The sequence below is a fragment of the Salmo salar genome, chromosome ssa06 (assembly GCF_905237065.1).
Source record: "Salmo salar chromosome ssa06, Ssal_v3.1, whole genome shotgun sequence".
Lineage (NCBI taxonomy): Eukaryota > Metazoa > Chordata > Actinopteri > Salmoniformes > Salmonidae > Salmo > Salmo salar.
The window spans coordinates 66939963-66962310 of NC_059447.1; the positions used below are offsets into that span (position 1 = coordinate 66939963).

At 41.9% G+C, this 22348-nt stretch overlaps 1 protein-coding gene across 1 annotated transcript; it reads left to right on the forward strand.

The window, feature by feature from the left end:
* Positions 1-397: 397 nt before the first annotated feature.
* LOC106607877 (adhesion G-protein coupled receptor F2-like) lies at positions 398-14371 on the forward strand. Its single transcript, XM_014205339.2, has 19 exons — positions 398-639; positions 3872-3918; positions 4600-4660; positions 6158-6170; positions 6381-6509; positions 6623-6775; positions 6988-7052; positions 7228-7286; positions 7428-7558; positions 7888-8124; positions 8285-8518; positions 8637-8768; positions 8979-9172; positions 9459-9638; positions 10136-11452; positions 11562-11603; positions 11711-11746; positions 12130-12195; positions 12422-14371. Exons 2-18 carry the CDS (start codon positions 3881-3883, stop codon positions 12178-12180), a joined length of 3072 nt encoding a protein of 1023 aa, XP_014060814.1. The 5' UTR covers positions 398-639; positions 3872-3880; the 3' UTR covers positions 12181-12195; positions 12422-14371.
* Positions 14372-22348: the final 7977 nt, after the last annotated feature.

Consider the following 22348-nt stretch of genomic DNA (forward strand, 5'->3'; position numbering starts at 1 on the left):
TGAGAAAAATGGGGCCTAGCCCTAAGAAGTTTAATTTTAAGAACATGATGTTGTTTTGTCCATTTTAACCAGTATTGAAGTAGTTACGAGGTCACTGTTTCTCAATGTGTGTGGCACGCTAGGCTTACAGTTATGCCTCATCAAGCACTGTGTTCTGTAATGCCTAGAAGGTATATACTTGCAACAAAATAACCAAACACATTGGGGCACTAACGGCTCCATCTGTCTTTCCTCAATTGAATGTAAAATAATTAAATGTATAGGGATGACATGTCCAGACAACATTTCCTGTTGTGACAGGCTGTAACCTCCTCAAGGTGAAAGCTGTATTTGGTAGCCAAATGCGGATGGAAAGCTGAAGGCCCATGTTGACCAGTCCAGATGGCATAGGGAGATACCCGCCATGCAAATGGAATAGATCACTTTTTCAAAGTAGCTACTCTTTGTCATATGCCGCCTCCGTCGTGCTGCTTTCAAGCATTTTCCCATTTCCTTTAGGCAGACGCAGCCTGTTCACTGTGAGCATTCAGCCTACCCCGATGGTCTCCTGGTAGACATGGATTACAAACTGCATCCCAATTTTTGATCACTAGTTTCACAGGTCAAACCCAGGTTTAAGAGCAGATTTCTTGAGGAAAGGTCAGTATCTCCTCTTACTGAAAAGCTATTATCTTTCATAATTTCTATGCACTGCATTTACAAATGGTTCATACTGCCTAATACTTGGGGGTTGCCCTATATATTCTTATTCAAATGTATGCCAAGTTGTGGTTTGAAAATACATTTTCAACATCTTATTACATGAATATTGTGACCCATTTTTATTTGGTAACATTTTAAGTAGTCTAATAATTAGTTAGGCTAGATTTCCCAGGCCCAGATTACCCTACTTCTGGATTAAAAAGTACTTTCAATTGAGACTCTCCGGTTCATTTTTGCTCACTGTCTTTTCAAATAAAGTGAACTTCAATAGACAGAAAATAAAAAGGTTTGGGGCAATGTAACCCCAGACCTGGTGTACCATCTCATTAATCCTCAAATTAATGTCATATTGAGAGTCCAGGTGACTTCAACCGTCAAGTGTATATAGGCTGCTTCTGTGTAGTCTTCTGTTCCATTCACACTAACCTGGTGTACCATCTCATTAATGCTCAAATTAATGTCATATTGAGAGACCATAAATTAATGAATAACTAAGCATATTTTGTTTTTAATGTGTTGTGATACAAAAACAACCTCTTAACGGACCATGATGTTTTGTAATTACTGGATTTAGTATCAACATGGTGACCCAGCTGACTCTAGGTGTGCTGAGCTATTACTGCTTTTTGGGGTCTGTTCAGTTTCGGTTTGATTATTACAAAAAAAACACGGTTTTCGATTTCAGTTTCGATTAGACATTAAATGCACTATGCGGGTTAAATGCTGTAACACTGAATAAAACAATGAATAAAAGCCACATGATGGTAGTGACTGCCCATTGCTGCTTATCACTAATTAACCATCATTTAATCACATTACTTTAATAAAATATTTGTTTTATTTGATGACTTTATTATTTCATTCCAAGTCATCATCTCATCTCTATAGAGCTTTTCACGATCGTGTGGAGAGACGGACCAAGGCGCAGCGTGATTAAAGTTCCACATATTTATTCAAGCGAAACTTCCAAAAAGAAACAAACAATGAACCGTGACATCAGAGGTGCTACATGCACTAACTCAAAACAAGATCCCAAAATAAACAACCTAGATTACCCACCCTAGTCACACCCCGACCTAACCGAAATAGAGAATAAAAAGGCACTCTATGGTCAGGGCGTGACACTACCCCCCCCGGCCGCAAAACCTAACTCTAAATGGGAGGGTCCAGGTGGGAATCTTGCGTTGGTGGCGGCTCTGGTGCAGGTCGTAACCCCCGCCCAGACCCCGGATCGGGCCATGGCGCCGGGCTGAATGCCATGCCTGGACTGGGCACCGGCGCAGAGGAAGGCTCCGGCCATGAAGCTGGGTTGGACGCCGTGCTTGGACTGGGCACCAGCGCAAAGGAGGGCACCGGCCATGGAGCAGGACTGAACACCATGCCTGGACTGGGCATCGGCGCAGAGGAAGGCTCCCACCATGGAGCGGGACTGAACACCGGCGCGGAGGAAAGCTCCTGCCCTGGAGCTGGACTGGACACCTTGCCTGGAAGCTCCGGACCGTGGACCGTCGCAGGAGGTTCCGGACTGGGGACCGTCGCCAGAAGCTCTGGACTGGGGACCGTCGCCGGAAGCTCTGGACTGGGGACCATCGCCGGAAGCTCTGGACTGTGAATGCGCACTGGAGGCCTAGTGCGTGGAGCCGGTGCAGGGGGCACCGGACTGGTGACACGCACTTCAGGACGAGTTTGTGGAGCAGGCACAAGACGTATTGGACTGGGGAAGTGCACTGGAGGCCTGGTGCATGGAGCCGGTGCAGGGGGCACCGGACTGGTGACACGCACTTCAGGAAGGGTGCGGGGAGCAGGCACAGGACATACCGGACTGGGAGGTGCACTGGAGGCCTGATGTGTGGGACCGGCACAGGTTGCACCGGACTGGTGACATGCTCTTCAGGGTGAGTGCGAGGAGCTGGCACAGGACGTACTGGGCTGTGGAGGGGCACTGGAGACCTGGTGCGTAGAGCCGGCACAAATTGTACCAGAACGATGACACACTTCGCACGGCGAGTGCGGGGAGCTGGCACTGGACGTACTGGGCTGTGGAGGTGCACTGGAGACCTGGTGCGTAGAACCGGCACAGATTTTACCAGACTGATAGCACGCTCCTCAGGACGAGTACGGAGAGCTGACTCAGGTGGCATCAAACTGATAACACGCTCCTTAGGGCGAATGTCGTGCATCATACACCAACACAACAACTATCTCCTTTCTCTCTCCTCCAATTTCTCCATCAACTCACTGACGGTCTCTGACTCTCTCCGTTCACTCTCCTCCAATTTCTCCAACTTCTCCCAGACTGGTTCTGGTTCACTCCTCGGCTCCGCCGACCACCCCGTGTGCCCCCCCCAGAACATTTTTGGGGCTGTCTTTTGGGCTTTCATTGTGGCCGCGAACCCCGGCGTCATTGCTGACCTCCCTTATCTCCTTGCGTCTACTTCCAAGGAAGGCTTTCGTGTCCCTCGATGATTTCTTCCCATGTCCAGGTTATTTTCTCCTCCTTGATCTCCTCCCAAGCCCAGGATACCTTCTCCTCCTGGGCACGCTGCTTGGTCCTGGTTTGGTGGGATCTTCTGTCACGATCGTGTGGAGAGACGGACCAAGGCGCAGCGTGATTAAAGTTCCACATATTTCTTGAAGCGAAACTTCCAAACAAAAAGAAACAAACAACGAACCGTGACATCAGAGGTGCTACATGCACTAACTCAAAACAAGATCCCACAAAAACCAGTGGGGAAATGGCTGCCTAAATATGATCCCCAATCAGAGGCAACAAAAAACAGCTGCCTCTGATTGGGAACCATACCAGGCCAACATAGAAATAAATAACCTAGATTACCCACCCTAGTCACACCCCAACCTAACCAAAATAGAGAATAAAAAGGCTCTCTATGGTCAGGACGTGACAGAGCTACTGCCTATGCTATCTGACAAAATCACTATTTTAGTAGTTCTTCAAAGCAAATAAGGTACACTTTTATGACTCTGAATACCAGCTATGAATCACTTAGATCATGTATTTTCAGGCTCGCCAATCAACTGATGAACAAGTTTAAGCAGGCGTGCAATAAATTATGGTCTTTGTAGTTAATTACCTGGTTTTCTGCATTAAACTATGCACAACTCCCTACTACATCGCACAGTTCAGGAATCATCTGATTTATCTCTACAGAAACTCCACATGGAGCTCACAGAAAACAAGAACAAAATGGAATTCAAGTAAGTGAACTGATGTCGGTCATTTAGTTGTTTAAAAACCGAAAAATAACCTCAAGTAAAATGTTGATGGTCTTCTTTAATTAATAAACACGAGCAAATACATGTGCTGTGGCAGTGTAGTTTAATAAAATAATGGCTTTTTGTTTATATGGCCATGTAAATAATTGAGAGGACATACAGTGTACATAGTGAGTGGATTGTTCTATGTTTTGTTTAATGAGCAGAGGTTGATTGACAAGGGTTATTCATTGCGTCATAAGCAGGTCAACAGGACAAGCTCACCACCTGCTTTGTCTGTATTATGGGGGAATGCAAAGTAATGTAAAAGAAAGTTTGACTAGCTAATTTTGGACTTTGTATACTTAAGGAAAAGGAGCTCAGGAGATAAAAGGCTAGTTAATAATGGTCATGACCTATATTCTTTCCAACAGTATCTACCTCAGAGTGAAACATAAAAGAAAATAAACCACCCAGAAATGGGCAATAAAATCTGAATAGAATAATAAAATCAACAAGTAGCAAGGACTCAAATGAGACAAAAATACAACAGTAAGGTCGATAATAAGAACACAAATGGGGTATCACTACAGTATCACTATTGTCTGTTATGAAAATGTATGTTTTAATTCATTAATGTGTCCAAATTGTTGAAGCAGTGTACATTTTCTTTGCTTCCATCAGACAAACGATGTGGGCCAGAGCGGTAATACTTTACTGCGGCGTGGTATTCCTCTACCACCAGGTAAGCAGTACAGTTGAAGTCGGAAGTTTACATACACCTTAGCCAAATACATTTAAACTCAGTTTTTCACAATTCCTGACATTTAATTCTAGTAAGAATTCCCTGTCTTAGGTCAGTGAGGATCACCACTTTATTTTAAGAATGTGAAATGTCAGAATAATAGTAGAGAGAATGATTTATTTCAGCTTTTACTTCTTTCATCACATTCCCAGTGGATCAGAAGGTTACATACACTCAATTAGTATTTGGTAGCATTGCCTTTAAATTGTTTAACTTGGGTCAAACGTTTCAGGTAGCCTTCCACAACCTTCCCACAATAAGTTGGGTGTATTTTGGCCCATTCCTCCTAACAGAGCTGGTGCAACTGAGTCGGGTTTGTAGGCCTCCTTGCTCGCACACGCTTTTTCAGTTCTGCCCACAAATCTTCTATAGGATTGAGGTCAGGGCTTTGTGATGGCCACTCCAATACTTTGACTTTGTTGTCCTTAAGCCATTTTGCCACAACTTTGGAAGTATGCTTGGGGTCACTGTCCATTTGGGAGACCCATTTGTGACCAAGCTTTAACTTCCTGACTGATGTCTTGAGATGTTGCTTCAATATATCCACATAATTTTCCTACCTCATGATGCCATCTATTTTGTGAATTGCAGCAGTCCCTCCTGCAGCAAAGCACCCCCACAACATGATGCTGCCACCTCCGTGCTTCACGGTTGGGATGGTGTTCTTCAGCTTGCAAGCCTCCCCCTTTTTCCTCCAAACATAACGATGGTCATTATGGCCAAACAGTTCTATTTTTGTTACATCAGACCAGAGGACATTTCTCCAAAAAGTGCGATCTTTGTCCCCATGTGCAGTTGCAAACTGTAGTCTGGCTTTTTGCCGGTTTTGGAGCAGTGGCTTCTTCCTTGCTGAGCGGCCTTTCAGGTTATGTCGATATAGGACTTGTTTTACTGTGGATATAGATACTTTTGTACCTGTTTCCACCAGCATCTTTACAAGGTCCTTTGCTGTTGTTCTGGGATTGATTTGCACTTTCGAACCAAAGTACTGAGCGGTATGACGGCTGTGTGGTCCCATGGTGTTTATACTTGCGTACTATTGTTTGTACAGATGAACGTGGTACCTTCAGGCGTTTGGAAATTTCTCCCAAGGATGAACCAGACTTGTGGAGGTCTACCATTTTTTTCTGAGGTCTTGGTTGATTTCTTTAGATTTTCCCATGATGTCAAGCAAAGAGGCACTGAGTTTGAAGGTAGGCCTTGAAATACATCCTCAGGTACACCTCCAATTGACTCTTGAGCCAGTTGGACAATTTACACAGTAGCCATGGATGTTAGTCAAGTAAACTAAGTAAAGGTAAGCACCAATAAAAACAACAGATATGGAGGTAACCTAATGAATGTATCTTATCTCACAGATTAATTCTAGTGGACATATGTAGTTATTGACCCTTTGAAGATGAAATCTAACGTGTCTCTCTCTCTTCATTTACACAGGCTTTAGCAGTGGGTGAGTTATTTGATCTGTAGATTTATGTCTGAATACATAACAAACCAGGCAGGCTACTCTATATGACGAGAACTAGAAAAGGGCCACATGAGGACAAGTTCATTTACTAACTCTCTCACACAAGCAGATACACTCTTGAAGAGCCGAAAAGGCTCTCTTGCACATTTGCCTAAAATAAAAATGGTTCCTTTATGTCACTGATTGTTTTAGATACCTACATGGCTGAGTTCATGGTAGAGAGCAATGTTACATTGGACATCTCTGGTATTCTATCATCGATCAAGGAAATAACTACAGATAATGGGAGTATGACTATTGAACTGCTTGAACTAACAGCGGGTACAGTATCACTATTTCTACCAAATATGGTTTCATAGAGAAATGTTCCTCTATCAGTGTTTTTTCATCCGTAGTCTGATTGTTGTTGATTGATAATGTGTGTTTCTGTGTAGAATGTGAAATTGTTGGGGATAATTCTACATGTAACTGTTCGACAAAGTACATCTGGAGCAACGCAGTGTGTGACGAGTTCCAGTGTTGCAATGACTCATATTGTAATGCAAATATTTCTTACTTGCCGGCCTTCTGTATTCCCAAAGTGAAAGGTATTATTGTTGACACTGTTATTTTTACTACCATTATTTGATATGATCAATAGGATAGATAATACTATTAACAAATATTGATCATTATTAATTATTCATTGTATAATTGTTGCTGTTATTTCTACTAATAATTGTCATCCACTGCTATTATTAATGTTGTTTTTATATTGTTAGACTGTCACAATTCTAATGTTTTGTTTTTGTTTACATAGTTTCCTTTAATGGAACAGTCACTGTGGAAAAAGTATTTAGTGAAACTAATACTATCAAACAACAGGTACATTTTCATTTTTATATTTAGGGAATTAAAATCTGATGAAATAGTATAATTTGGTTTAGATTAAATTAATAAAATGTATAATGACTTAAAGAAATGTATATACATTTCTTATAACCTGAACAAGTGATACATTATATTTAATATTGATTAACACAATTCCTTTTTCTCTCAGCTCACAGCGGGTTTTCAAAAATTAAATGGGTTTGAGGGCCTTAATGTATCTGGACCTAGGTAATACATTCAACATTTATTATGGGATATATTCATTCCTTAATATTTGGCAGAGTGCTTCTTTTTCTCCCCAAAGATGCAACATCAATTTTTGTTTTTGTCTCCCTTTCACCCATTGGCAACTCAATATTGACACATAAGGGGTGATGGCCACATTGTTGATTTCGAAGTGGATCTCAGTGTCATATTTCTGACTAAAAAACTTACAAAAATAACAGCTGACCTGGAAGCTACTGTAGGCTCCTCTGCCAAAATATCTGTTGAAACATCAGGTAAATGTACAGTCCTTTCACATAGTGATATTAAGACCACGAGGAGATCTGCCACATTAGGCTCAGATAAGGCACAGGAGAAAATACTATAGTGAAAATGGAGTCTCTGCACACTCCAATCAGATGCAGTTTCAGAGTTGCAAAGCTTTTGGTTCTATGATAACCTATGGACCATACAAACAAGTGCAAAGAAAGTATGATATTAAGAAATGTAGCAAGAATTATGGTATGAAATTGATTATGTTATGTTGGTAATGATTATGTGAAACGTGTAAAGATCTATTGTATTATTTATTGTATTGATATTGTATGTCTCTACTTTTCCACAGGATTTGTAAGCATTACGTATCCAATGAACCAAGTGCCATACCGCTCAACACCGACACTGAGTTGCACATTTAAAGAAACAACATTTGATGAAACAGATGGCTCTTGGAACTGGAACTTGATAAAGGGAAGTGAGACATTTGTTCTGAACACTGGAACCAGCATAACCGTCACCTTCCCAGAGGCATCACCTAACTGTACCACAGTCCAAATTAAAAAGTTGTCAGGGAACTGGGCAGGTGTGTCTGAGAGACCTATGATGCTTGCCAATATAAATCGAGGAAGTAGGATTATATTTCCTGTTTATGTGGTTATTGTAAACAGTGCATCTGATTTGTTCGATGCTGAAATAGACCTACTGATATGATCCTGTTTATTGCTTTTTTATTGCTTCTAAAGGAATTTATAAGTGTGGATTTTCCAAAGGATCCATTGTGCACGCAGCCTCTGCAGAGTTGAAGGTAGCCCTGCTACCAGATCAGATCACCATGACGAGTACCCCACTGACTGTAGAATGCCAAGGTACAAGCCCTCAAAGTGTGATGGTCAATGCAACCATCGAGAACAGCACGGAGATGTACAATGTTACTTGGTCATACCAAGCTAAAATGGAACCCCCAAATCCAATCACAGGTACTCTTTATGAACTGTGTCTTGAACTATGTATCACCTTATTTCTCTTTGTGCTCAAAATGTATAAAGTTGCCGTTAACTTGAGAAAAATGTCAACATTCTTTTCTCGTCTTGCCAGCGGGGACCAGCTACAGCATAACTCCAAAGATAAATTGCGAGCAATCAACATTACCGCATGTTTTCACAGTCAAATTTACAAACCAGGTGAACGAGACTGAAAGTGCAAGCATAACTATACCAGTGATATATGGTATGTTTAGGTTGTATGAGTCCTTTCAATGAATTTGCTTAATCCTCTTCATCCATTTTGGACATAACACCACTTCAACAATTCACTTAAAAAACACATTTGAGTGACAGTAATAAACTTCTATGGTTTATTTATACAAAATGTACAAAAATGAAGTGGATGTTTAGTTCTTATTAATACTCCTCACTGACCAACGCTTGTTTTTATCAGCTAAGGAAAAGGAGATGGCTTGTTTAGAAGACTATCTTTGGCCAAAAACCCCAAAAGGTGACACTATTGTCATCCGACAATGTGAGCCGAGGAGAGTGGGGTATAACGAGAGGACATGCAAGGGGCCTGCATGGATGGATGTGCTGGATAACTGTGTCAATGAGGAACTTAATAAAATTCTCATCTCAGCAGCAGTGAGTATGGCCTTAAACCTGCTGCACTCATATAACTCTCACACTTTAAAGTTGATATGGAACATTGGTAGTGTTTTGGTGAATGCCTATGTTTTGAGTGAAAGAGCTTGCATTCCTGCATTACAGTAATATGACAACATTACTCACGGGGTGGTGATGAATCACATTCTTCAACTACATATCCAGCCACTTGAATAATGTGACTATCATTAAAATGTTTTAGGCCGGTAGAATGTGTTGGTATTGCAAAGAAAATTACTACTCCATGTGTGTTGTACCATTCCAGAACTTTAGAGAGGGACTTGGGGCCACACAGGACGTTGCTCGTGAAATATTTTCTGGGTTGAAGAACAACACAGTTGCTGACATGAACAGCTCAGTTGCTGATTTGAATGCCTCCATCAGTGTTCTGGATGTCATGTCTGAAGCATCAGAAACTATCACCCTGGATGAGTCTGTTTTAGATGTGAGCCATTATGTTTTTTATTTTAGATAGATTACTCTTTATAGGAGCAATCTGCAGTTGATACGTCCATTTGACTAAAGTCATGATAAAGTAATGATATATAGCCATTGATTCTAGAAAAATATAACTTATAAATGCTTATGTAACTTCAACTGTCTTCCCCTCTTCATAACCCAAAATATAAGCTTGTTTACTCCAATGTTTGTAAACAATGTAATTGTAAACATACACTATACATCTGGAGAATGGTTAAAACTATCATTTCAGTCTTTGCATCCATAGCTCCCTCTTTGAATTTGAGAGTGGTTACATTCCTCCAGCTCCATCCCTGAGATATTGACCAAAACAGTTGCGCTTTGTTATTGTTTGAACTGCTGATTGCACCTTTAAACTGTTGCCAAATATTGGGTGACTTGCACATACCCCAGTCAAGAGTTATACTGCTGTGTACAATATATCTCATACAGAAGCATTCATTTGTAAAATACAATTCACAGGTTTTTCTTGGTGCAGCAAGCAACATGATGAATAACCCATGGAAGGCAGTCAACAAAACCATTGAATATGGAATGTCTTCAAAATACCTCAAGTCTGTCGAGGGTCTAGTGAAGAACATCAAAATGAATACCAGTAACGGAAATGACACCCCAAATCTACAATTCAAACTCTGCCGAGCTCAAAACAACTCATCTTGCAATCGAACTGTGTTTGGCGTGGAGGTCAAATTGGCCCAGTCCTCAGGAATAGTAAAAACTGTGGGAGTAAAAAACCTGGCTGACAAATTAAACAATTCAAAATTCCCAGACAGTGAGTTCCCTAGCATTGTGGTGTCAGCCACACTGCAAAACAGTAACGACTCCAAAATAGACATCAAATTGAACTTTCCCATCAACCAGTCAATGTCTCGAGACTCTAAAATCCTCTGTGTGTTCTGGAACACCACGTTGAAGGAATGGTCTGAAGAAGGCTGCAAGTGGAAGGAAATGGTCAACAATAGAAGCTACTGCGAGTGCACCCACCTGACCTCCTTCTCAGTGCTCATGTCCAAGACCCCGGTGAACCTGCCCTTTCTGGATGAGATTACCTACGTAGGCCTGGGCGTGTCCATCTGCTCCCTTATTGTCTTCCTCTTCATCGAGGCGCTGGTGTGGTCGGCCGTTGTGAAGTCCAACCTCTCACACTTCCGCCACACAGCCCTGGTCAACATCTCTCTATGCCTTTTATTGGCTGACTGCAGTTTCGTGGCCTCCTCCTTCCCCAGCATCTCTGCGACCTGGTGCCTCGTCCTGACCGTGACCAAGCATTTCTTCTTTCTGGCTATGTTCTGCTGGATGCTATGCCTCAGCATCATGCTACTACACCAGCTCATCTTCGTCTTCCACCCGCTGAGGAAGAGGGTGTATCTGCTCTTGTCCACCGTCCTCGGCTACGTCTGTCCCACAGTGATCGTGGCAGCTAGCTATGTGTACTACAAATACACAGGAAACCCCTACCACAACACAACAACCTGCTGGCTCATTTACGATGGACTTCTGAAAGGGTCCATTCACGCATTTCTTCTGCCCGTCGGGACGATTGTTTTGATGAATCTGTTCTCCATGTGTGTTGTCATCATGACGCTCCTAAAGTCCAATGTCTCTGATGGGAGTAAAGCCGACGAGAAAGAGGCAGCCAAAAGCATCCTGAAAGTGGTGGTCTTTTTAACACCAGTCTTTGGGATAACATGGGTTTTCGGATTCTTTGTGCTCATTGACTTCAACCAAATAATGGATGTTGTGAAGCATTATGCTTTCACCATCATAAACTCCTTACAGGTACTTTTTCATCCATTTTCCATGACAAATATTCTTGTCTGAAACTATTGGGTGAAAGGAGCTGAAATCAATTTTAACCATTGTATTTATTGTGTCAAATTTTTGTCAGGGCTTCTTCATTTTACTGACTGGATGTTTTGCAGAGAAAAAGGTATTTGTCAATCATTAGGGATCTTATGTGATTTAATATATTTTAATAGTGTGTTTCAACAGTGAACTGTGTACTACCACTACTGCTTTTTGTCATGTTAATACCAGGTGCGAGACGAAGTGTTGAAAGTAATCTTGGCTGGGGTGAGTTCTGCTCTTATAGTTGCTTTGTTGTCTTCCCATTCATTTATAGAGAAGGAACATGTGTTTACATTTTCTTTAAGTTGCTCTTATACCTGTTCCTATAATTATGCTAGTTACGACATTGTAATCACATAGTACTATGGCAATTTCTCTGTAATAGTAATGGAACTGAATGGCTTTTGTTATACACAAATGGAATATGGAGTGTGTAATAACAAAAAACTCTCGGCTCCATTCCTTTGTAATTAGAATGCAAAGCCAATTAAAGTACAATATACCAACAGTGTAATACAATGGCGTTATTATAGAACGAACAGTGTTACTACACAGAAAAGCAACTTAATGCAAGCGTTACTGAAAGCTCAGATCACCTCTCTTACCAGGCACCTACTCCCAAAGAGAAAAGTGAGAATATGAAAGTCCCCTTCAAATAAGTGATGAACATCAAGGTTTGTACAGTCTTGATAAAGGACAAACACATCTGCAGCTGACAAACACATGTAATTTAATAAATGCAATTAACATTTAACTATTACACAATGTTTTACTCTTCAAGCCCTTATAAGTTAAATCAGACGTGTTAGTACTGGGCTGTAATAAAAGCCTGCACACCTTAAGGGTCTGCAGGATTGGGGATTGAAGAACACTGTACTCATCATATGTTTTCTACCTCAGAGAACTAGCTATATACTGGATCAAGCTATATACTGGATCAGGACCAACCCACCCATCTGCCACTACTCTCACCCAGAGGGAAACATCCACCTGGTTGGTTCCTCAAAGACAGGGATGGGTGGGGTTTAGGTGGTGTTTAGGCAGGTCTTATCATGATTTAATTATATTATGTCAATAACATATTACGTTTCATATTAATAACTAAACTCATACACATGAATCAATTGCTAAACACATCTTTGTGATTTCCTGGAAATATTTTTATTCCTATTTTCTACAAACAGTACTGTAGCATACTTTGACGTCAGAAGAGATGTCATAATATTACTGCTAATTTGGTCAATGACATTTCGTTAATATGATTTATTAATTGAGTTGTCCTGTAGATTAAATGTGTAAATCAAATTATTGTAATAAACAATAAGGCCGGGATTCAATCAGAGGGGTGCTGTAGACCAGGCCCGGTCCTGGTTGTTCTGCCGCCCTAGGCGAGACAAAAAAATTGTTGCCCCTGCAAAACTAGAAAAGTCCCAGGAAGAAAAATGACGTTCAAAACACTTATACAATACGTATTTTCCAGATGTTGAAATCAGGTAAATTTTCGGTTCTGAATAAAAGTTGAAAATAAGTAATTTATAGGCCAAATCATTTTGGGCCAAATCAAGTCTGGTCCAGAATAGAAAAATCTGAACCAAACATTGATTGGTTCAGATTTGGTCCATTTATGTGGTAGGCTTACCGTTTGTAAAACAGCCAAAAAAGACAGCCAAAAGATGTCGGCGTTGGTCCATGCTTACTGGGGTGTAGACTACCATGTCAGCACACAATGGAATTTTATGAATGCCCATCCATGTGGTAGGCCTACCGTTTGAAAAAAACAGGCAGTTGCATTGCCTTTATTAGTTCTGATTCCTATGACTAATCAATTTGGCTATTTAAGCTCTGAATATCAGCTACCCAACTTCATCAGGAGTTATCCTGAGCCTATTTGCAATGAGAATCAATGAGTTTACACAGTGGGAAATGCAGAAGTATGTTTGTTTTGCTCGTCAAACATTATGGATACAAACTTGAAACCACTGGACCGAGTTTGGGACGAGTCTGTTGTAGAAAAGCACATTGCCTAGCGACAAGGTGTCTTTTAAAGGCTATCTCTCCAACATTTGAGGAGATTGCATTCATTTTAAACACTGCAGATATTGTCTCAAGCGGGAAATTAGCTTCAAATGCACTTCAATTGCTGTGCACTTGTAGACAACGCACCTTTGTTGAATCCTGGCCTAATTGTTATTTATTTTAAAGCTAGAGTAAAATCTATGGTGAAAAATGATTTAGGGGCTGTCAATATTTTAAGCCATAGTTGAACCCCTCCTCCCAAAACCAATGTGTAACCTGAAGTTTTTGTGCTTTTTGTTTTATCTTTTAAATGTTTGCGTTATGCTTTTTTAACCAGGTCTCTCTTGCAAAGTACATTTTTAATCTCAATGAGACTAAGGGCTCTATTAAATCCGTATCACGGAAGTTCAGAGTTACAGTGTGATTAGCCGGAGACTGCATTCACGATAAATGTCACGTATACTCCCTCTCTGGCCTTTAGGTCACCAGACTGCTGGTTATTACGCACACCTGTCACCATCCTCACACGCACCAGCGCTTATTGACCCTCTCCTGGCCTATTTATGTCACTCCCTTTGGTTCCTTCCCCAGGCGTTATTGTTTCTGTTTCAGTTTCATGTCTGTGTGCTGCTAGTGTTTCTTGTTTTGTATTATGTTCCGTTTATTTATTAAATATTCACCTTTAAATGTCAATCGCGTTGTACCACAGACCTTCTGTGGTCTGGATTGAATCTAGCCCTATGTTAATAATTATTTATTACATTGTTATCTGTATGTGTGTGTTTTTTCAATCATCTCATAATCAATTAAATAAAGTGACAGAAATCTCACAAACAATTATTTTATTCTTGAGCAACTTGCAACAATGTTGTTTTAGTGCATGTATATTCAATTACAAGTGTCCAAACCAAACATAAACATATATTTTTTTTACATACAGTTGATTCCAGGACTGGCTCCGGGATGACATCCCCGAGGGGGCATTTTAAATCCATGTGGGGGGCGGGGTGGCACAACTAGTATTGCTTTAGAGCTCCAATAAAACAAGGTAGATTGGTCCTACTACTGTTCAAATGTATCTGAAATGTAGCCGTACACATCAACCAATACTTTATAGAATAACACAAAACATTTACCTGGAGTTAACTCTGCAAATAGCACTGCTGGGTGATCTGAAAAGTCTGAGTATGGGTTGGGTTTGAGTATGGTTCCCAATTAGAGGCAGCTGATTATCGTTGTCTCTAATTGGGGATCATACTTAAGGTGTCCCTGTTCCCACCTGCATTTGTGGGATATTGTTTGTTTGTGCTTGTTGCACCACGTAAGTCACGTTTCGTTGCTTGTTTATTGTTTAGTTGAGAAGTTTTCACTTAATAAAAGGATGTGGAACTCAAATCACGCTGCGCCTTGGTCCGTCCATTATCACGACCGTGACAATTATGGGAAGGGTGGTAGGGTTAGGGGAAAATAATAAAGTAAAATATATTAAAAACAAAAAACAAAAAAATATATATACTGCTCAAAAAAATAAAGGGAACACTTAAACAACACATCCTAGATCTGAATGAAAGAAAAAATCTTATTAAATACTTTTTTCTTTACATAGTTGAATGTGCCGACAACAAAATCACACAAAAATAATCAATGGAAATCCAATTTATCAACCCATGGAGGTCTGGATTTGGAGTCACACTCAAAATAAAAGTGCAAAATCACACTACAGGCTGATCCAACTTTGATGTAATGTCCTTAAAACAAGTCAAAATGAGTCTCAGTAGTGTATGTGGCCTCCACGTGCCTGTATGACCTCCCTACAACGCCTGGGCATGCTCCTGATGAGGTGGCGGATGGTCTCCTGAGGGATCTCCTCCCAGACCTGGACTAGAGCATCCGCCGACTCCTGGACAGTCAGTGGTGCAACGTGGCATTGGTGGATGGAGCGAGACATGATGTCCCAGATGTGCTCAATTGGATTCAGGTCTGGGGAACAGGCGGGCCAGTCCATAGCATCAATGCCTTCCTCTTGTAGGAACTGCTGACACACTCCAGCCACATGAGGTCTAGCATTGTCTTGCATTAGGAGGAACCCAGGGCCAACCGCAACAGCATATGGTTTCATAAGGGGTCTGAGGCTCTCATCTCGGTACCTAATGGCAGTCAGGCTACCTCTGGCGAGCACATGGAGGGCTGTGCGGCCCCCCAAAGAAATGCCACCCCACACCATGACTGACACACCGCCAAACCGGTCATGCTGGAGGATGTTGCAGGCAGCAGAACGTTCTCCATGGCGTCTCCAGACTCTGTCACGTCTGTCACGTGCTCAGTGTGAACCTGCTTTCATCTGTGAAGAGCACAGGGCGCCAGTGGCAAATTTGCCAATCTTGGTGTTCTCTGGCAAATGCCAAACGTCCTGCACGGTGTTGGGCTGTAAGCACAACCCCCACCTGTGGATGTCGGGCCCTCCTACCACCCTTATGGAGTCTGTTTCTGACCGTTTGAACAGACACATGCACATTTGTGGCCTGCTGGAGGTCATTTTGCAGGGCTCTGGCAGTGCTTCTCCTGCTCCTCCTTGCACAAAGGCGGAGGTAGCGGCCCTGCTGCTGGGTTGTTGCCCTCCTACGGCCTCCTCCACGTCTCCTGATGTACTGGCCTGTCTCCTGGTAGCGCCTCCATGCTCTGGACACTACGCTGACAGACACAGCAAACCTTCTTTCCACAACTCGCATTGATGTGCCATCCTGGATGAGCTGCACTACCTGAGCCACTTGTGTGGGTTGTAGACTCCGTCTCATGCTACCACTAGAGTGAAAGCACCGCCAGCATTCAAAAGTGACCAAAACATCAGCCAGGAAGCAAAGGATCTGAGAACTGGTCTATGGTCCCCACCTGCAGAACCACTCCTTTATTGGGGGTGTCTTGCTAATTGCCTATAATTTACACCTGTTGTCTATACCATTTGCACAACAGCATGTGAAATTTATTGTCAATCGGTGTTGATTCCTAAGTGGACAGTTTGATTTCACAGAAGTGTGATTGACTTGGAGTTACATTGTGTTGTTTAAGTGTTCCCTTTATTTTTTTGAGCAGTGTATATATATATATACAGTACAAGTCAAAAGTTTGGACATACCTACTCATTCCAGGGTTTTTCTTTATTTTACATTTTTCTACATTGTAGAATAATAGTAAAGACATCAAAACTATGAAATAGCACATATGGAATCATGAAGTGATAAACAAAAAAGTGTTAAACAAATCAAAATAGATGTTATGTTTGAGATTCCTCAAAGCAGCTTTGCACACTCTTGGCATTCTCTCAACCAGCTTACATTTACATTTACATTTAAGTCATTTAGCAGACGCTCTTATCCAGAGCGACTTACAAATTGGTGCATTCACCTTATGATATCCAGTGGAACAACCACTTTACAATAGTGCATCTAAATCTTTTAGGGGGGGGATTAGAAGGATTACTTTATCCTATCCTAGGTATTCCTTAAAGAGGTGGGGTTTCAGGTGTCTCCGGAAGGTGGTGATTGACTCCGCTGTCCTGGCGTCGTGAGGGAGCTTGTTCCACCATAGGGGTGCCAGAGCAGCGAACAGTTTTGACTGGGCTGAGCGGGAACTGTGCTTCACCTGGAATGCTTTTCCAACAGTCTTGAAAGAGTTCCAACATATGCTGAGCACTTGTTGGATGCTTTTCCTTCACTCTGCGGTCCAACTGCCACGTCCTGACCAGTAAAGGGGTTATTTGTTATTGTAGTTTGGTCAGGACGTGGCAGGGGTGTGTTTGTTTAGAGTGTTTCGGGGTTTGTTGGGTTATGTTCTAGTATGTCTATTTCTATGTGGTGTTTGTTGGGTTGACCTTCAATTGGAAGCAGCTGCTCCTAGTTGCTTCTAATTGAAGGTCCTATTTAAGAGGGGTGTATTCTATGGGATTTTGTGGGTAGTTGTTCCTTGTTTAGTGTTTGTTGCACCTGACAGGACTGTTTCGTTTTGTTTTTTCTTTTTGTATACGTATTTAGTTGTTTCTCCTTCTTCAAAATAAAAAGAAGATGAGTATACATATTCCCGCTGCGTTTTGGTCCAATCCTTACAACAACCATGACACCAACACATCCCATATCATCTCTTTTGGGTTGAGGTCAGGTGATTGTGGATCCCAGGTCATCTGATGCAGCACTCCATCACTCTCCTTGGTCAAATAACCTTTACACAGCCTGGAGGTGTGTTTTGGGTCACTGTCCTGTTGGAAAAAAAAATGATAGTTCCACTAAGCGCAAACCAGATCGGATGGCGTATCACTGCAGAATGACATGGTAGCCATGCTGGTTAAGTGTGCCTTGAATTCTAAATAAATCACAGACAGTGTCACCAGCAAAGCACCCCCACACCATCACACCTCCTCCTCCATGCTTCATGGTGGGAACCACACATGCGGAGATCATCCGTTCACCTACTCTGCATCTCAAAAAGACACTGCTAGACCGCTGTTGGAACCAAAAATCTCAAATTTGGACAGATTTCCACCGGTCTAATGTCCATTGCTCGTGTTTCTTGGCACAAGCAAGTCTCTTCTTATTATTGGTGTCCTTTAGTAGTGGTTTCTTTGCAGCAATTCGACCTTGAAGGCCTGATTCACGCGGTCTCCTCTGAACAGTTGATGTTGAGATGTGTCTGTTACTTGAACTCTGTGAAGCATTTTTTTGGGCTGCAGTTAACTCTAATGAACTTATCCTAAGCAGCAGAGGTAACTCTGGGTCTTCGTTTCCTGTGGCGGTCCTCATGAGAGCCAGCTTCATCATAGCGCAAATGTATAAAAATGAAAAAATGTAAGATGACAATGACATAACCATTCAGACCCTTCACTCAGTACTTTGTTGAAGCACCGTTGGCAGCGATTACAGCCTCAAGTCTTCTTGGGTGTGACGCTACAAGCTTGGCACACCTGTATTTGGTGAGTTTCTCCCATTCTTCTCTGCAGATCCTCTCAACCTCTGTCAGGTTAGATGGGGAGCGTCGCTGCACAGATATTTTCAGGTCTCTCCAGAGATGTTAGATCGGGTTCAAGTCTGGGCACTGGCTGGGCCACCTAAGGACATTCAGAGACTTTTCCTGAAGCCACTCTTGCGTCATCTTGGTTGTGTGCTTAGGGTAATTGTCATGTTGGAAGGTGAACCTTCGCCCCAGTCTGAGGTCCTGAGTGCTCTGGAGCAGGTTTTCGTCAAGAATCTCTCTATACTTTTCTCCATTCATCTTTTCCTTGCTAGTCTCCCTGTTTCTGCCGCTGAAAAACATGCCCAAAGCATGATGCTGCCACCACCATGCTTCAACGTAGGGATGGTGCCAGGTTTCCTCCAGACATGACACTTGGCATTCAGGCCAAAGAGTTCAAACTTGGTATCATCAGACCAGATAATCATGTTTCTCATGGTCTGAGAGTCTTTAGGTGGCTCCAAGTGTGCTGTCATGTGCCTTTTACTGAGGTGTGGCTTCCGTCTGGCCGCTCTACCATAAAGGCCTGATTGGTGGAGTGCTACAGAGATGGTTGTCCTTCTGGAAGGTTCTCCCAACTCCACAGAGGAGCTCTGGAGCTCTGTCAGAGTGACCATCGGGTTCTTGCTCACCTCCCTGACCAAGGCCCTTCTCCCCCGTTTGCTCAGTTTGGATGGGCGGCCAGCTCTAGGAAGAGTCTAGGTGGTTCCAAACGTCTTCCATTTAAGAATGATGGAGGCCACTGTGTTCATGGGGATGCTGCAGAAATATTTTTGTCTCCTTCCCCAGATCTGTGCCTCAACACAATCCTGTCTCTGAGCTCTACAGACAATTAATTTTGACATCATGGCTTGGTTTTTGCTGTGACATGCTATGACATGCACACAGGTGTGTGCCTTTCCAGAATTTACAACAGGTGGACACCAATAAAGTTGTAGAAACATCTCAAGGATGATCAGTGGAAACAGGATGTACCTGAGCTCAATTTCGAGTCTCATAGCAAAGGGTCTGAATACTTATGTAAATAAGGTATTTCTGTTTTTTACTAAATTTGCAAAAAACTCTAAAAAACTGTTTTTGCTTTTTCATTATAGGGTATTGTGTGTATACTGACGAGGGAAAAAAACAATTTAATGCATTTTAGAATAAGTCTGTAACGTAGCAAAATGTGTAAAAAGTCAAGGGGTCTGAATACTTTTCAAATGCACTGCAGTTTTGAATTTTCTGACTGAAACTAGGTGTACCCAGTCAAACAGCAGCCATGGAGGTCAGCCAATCATTTGCTGAGGTTGAAGCACCTGAAAAATCTATCAAATGTCTGGTCTACCCAGTACCATAAAGGGCGTACGACCGAATGATGAAGACACGATGAAAGTGTCAGCACCCAAGAAACCAGTTCCAAATTTGGCATGAGTTCTTCAGATACATTCAGATATGTTGGGGCACAAGTGGAAAATGTCAGTGTCTGTGGGGTTTTTTTTCTCCATGAAGACGTGTGAGGGACATGTTGGGGCACAAGGAGAAAAATTCAACGGGCGATTATCTGTGTTTCTTTTTTTGTTGCCATGAAGACGTGTGTGAGTGACTTGTTGTGATCCTGGGGGTAGTGTATTGGACTATATGTAAGACAGAAGACTTGGTGATTTTCATCAAGTAAAGTCCTTGGTCAATTGTGGGACAAGGATGTTTTTATGCCCTTGATCAGTGGTAGTGTATGAGATTATTTGGGGAGCCAAAGGTCTATTATGACTTCTGATCAAGTTTGTGGGTGGAGAAGAGGGGGGTTTGGTTGGGCATGTTGAAACCTTTTGGTGTTGAGGGTAGGGGTTTGGTTGGGGGCCTGTTGAAAGTGTTTTGAATGGGGTGTGTTTTGGGGGTCTGGGTCGAAATCCAACAATGTAATCAAACTGGGTGGGAGTAGGATTAGGCCCCTCAGAGCATTAACTCCTGGCCCAATTGGGAATCAACAAGCAGTTGTCTGGACTTCACAGAGGCTTGGAAGTTGCAGTTGTTTTTGTATCCCGTTGGTGTAATCTTTAAAAGTATGTGGAACATTTTCACAACTCAAAGCACATAAATAAAATCAGATCATCGAAATGGATCATGCTTAAAATTGTGGTGTGTCTTTACTTGTAGCTGTAGCCTGGTTTTGATTACTATGAACACATCAGATGTAATTATTAAATTACATTTTTAAGATCAATAAGGATCTCTCTCTCACACACACACACACAAACACAAAGACACAAACACACAAACACACACAAGTATTTTCACTGATGCTAGAGAAATCAGTTTTCCAGAATTAAAGATGACATTTTACATCCTAGATACTAGGGGTGGGCACCAATATCGCAATTTCAATATTTTGATATCGATATGAGCAAGGCATATTGTGATATGGAATTTCTCTGAGCTCTATACGGCATTGGTAATTTAAACATAGAATGACATTTATCTTCTACAATTCCCCATTCAATACTGTTGTTTGAAAAACAAGCGCTCAAGCAAAACACAAAGCTAAACATACAAGAATGTGATGATAAATACAATCACTTCTCAATGTGCACATTTTAGGTGTGGGCACCAGTATAGCTATTTCAATATAATGTTGATATCTTTTTATCGATAAGAGCAAGGCGTATTGTGATATCAGTTTATCCTTGCTGTTAACCTACACTATACACTGCATTCGGAATGTAATCAGACCCCTTGAATTTTTCCACATTTTGTTACGTTACATCCTTATTCTAAAATGTATTAAATAGTTTTTTCCCTCATCACTCTACACACAATATCCCATAATGACAAAGCGAAAACCGTTTTTTAGCAATATTTGCAAATATATTAAAAATAAAAAACAGAAATACCTTATTTACATAAGTATTCACACCCTTTGCTATGACACTCAAAATGGAGCTCAGGTGCATCCTGTTTCCATTAAACATCCGTGAGATGTATCTACAACTTGATTGGTATCCACCTGTGGTAAATTCCATTCATTGGACATGATTTGGAAAGGCACACAGATGTCTATATAATGTCCCACAGTTGACAGTGCATGTCAAAGCCAAAACCAAGCCATGAGGTTATTAAAGGAATTGTCCTTAGACCTCCGAAACAGGATTGTATCGAGGCTAAGATCTGAGGAAGGGTACCAAAACATTTCTACAGCATTGAAGGTCCCCAAGAACACAGTGGCTTCCATCATTCTTAAATGGAATAAGTTTGGAGCCACCAAGACTCTTCCTAGATTTGGCTGCCTGGCCAAACTGAACAATCGGGGGAGAAGGGCCTTTGTCAGGGAGGTGAACCTTCCAGAAGGACAACCATCTCGGTCGGCAGCATTCCACCAATCAGACTTTCATTGGTCGAGTAGTCAGACGGAAGCCACTGCTCAGTAAACGGCACATGACAGCCTACTTGGAGTTTGCCAAAAGGCACGTAAAGGACTCAGAGCATGAGAAACATGATTCTCTGGTCTGATGAAACCCAGATTGAATTCTTTAGCCTGAATGCCAAGTGTCAAGTTTTGGAGGAAACCTGGCACCATCCCTACAGTGAAGAATGGTGGTGGCAGCATCATGCTGTGGGCATGTTTTTCAGTGGCAGGGACTGGAACACTAGTCAGGATCGAAGGAAAGCTGAACAGAGCAAAGTATAGAGAAATCCTTGATGAAAACCTGCTCCAGATTGCTCAGGACCTCAGACTGGGGTGAAGGTTCACCTTCTAACAGGACAATGACCCTAAGCACATAGCAAAGACAAAGCAGGAGTGGATTCGGGACAAGTCTCTGAATGTCCATGAGTGGC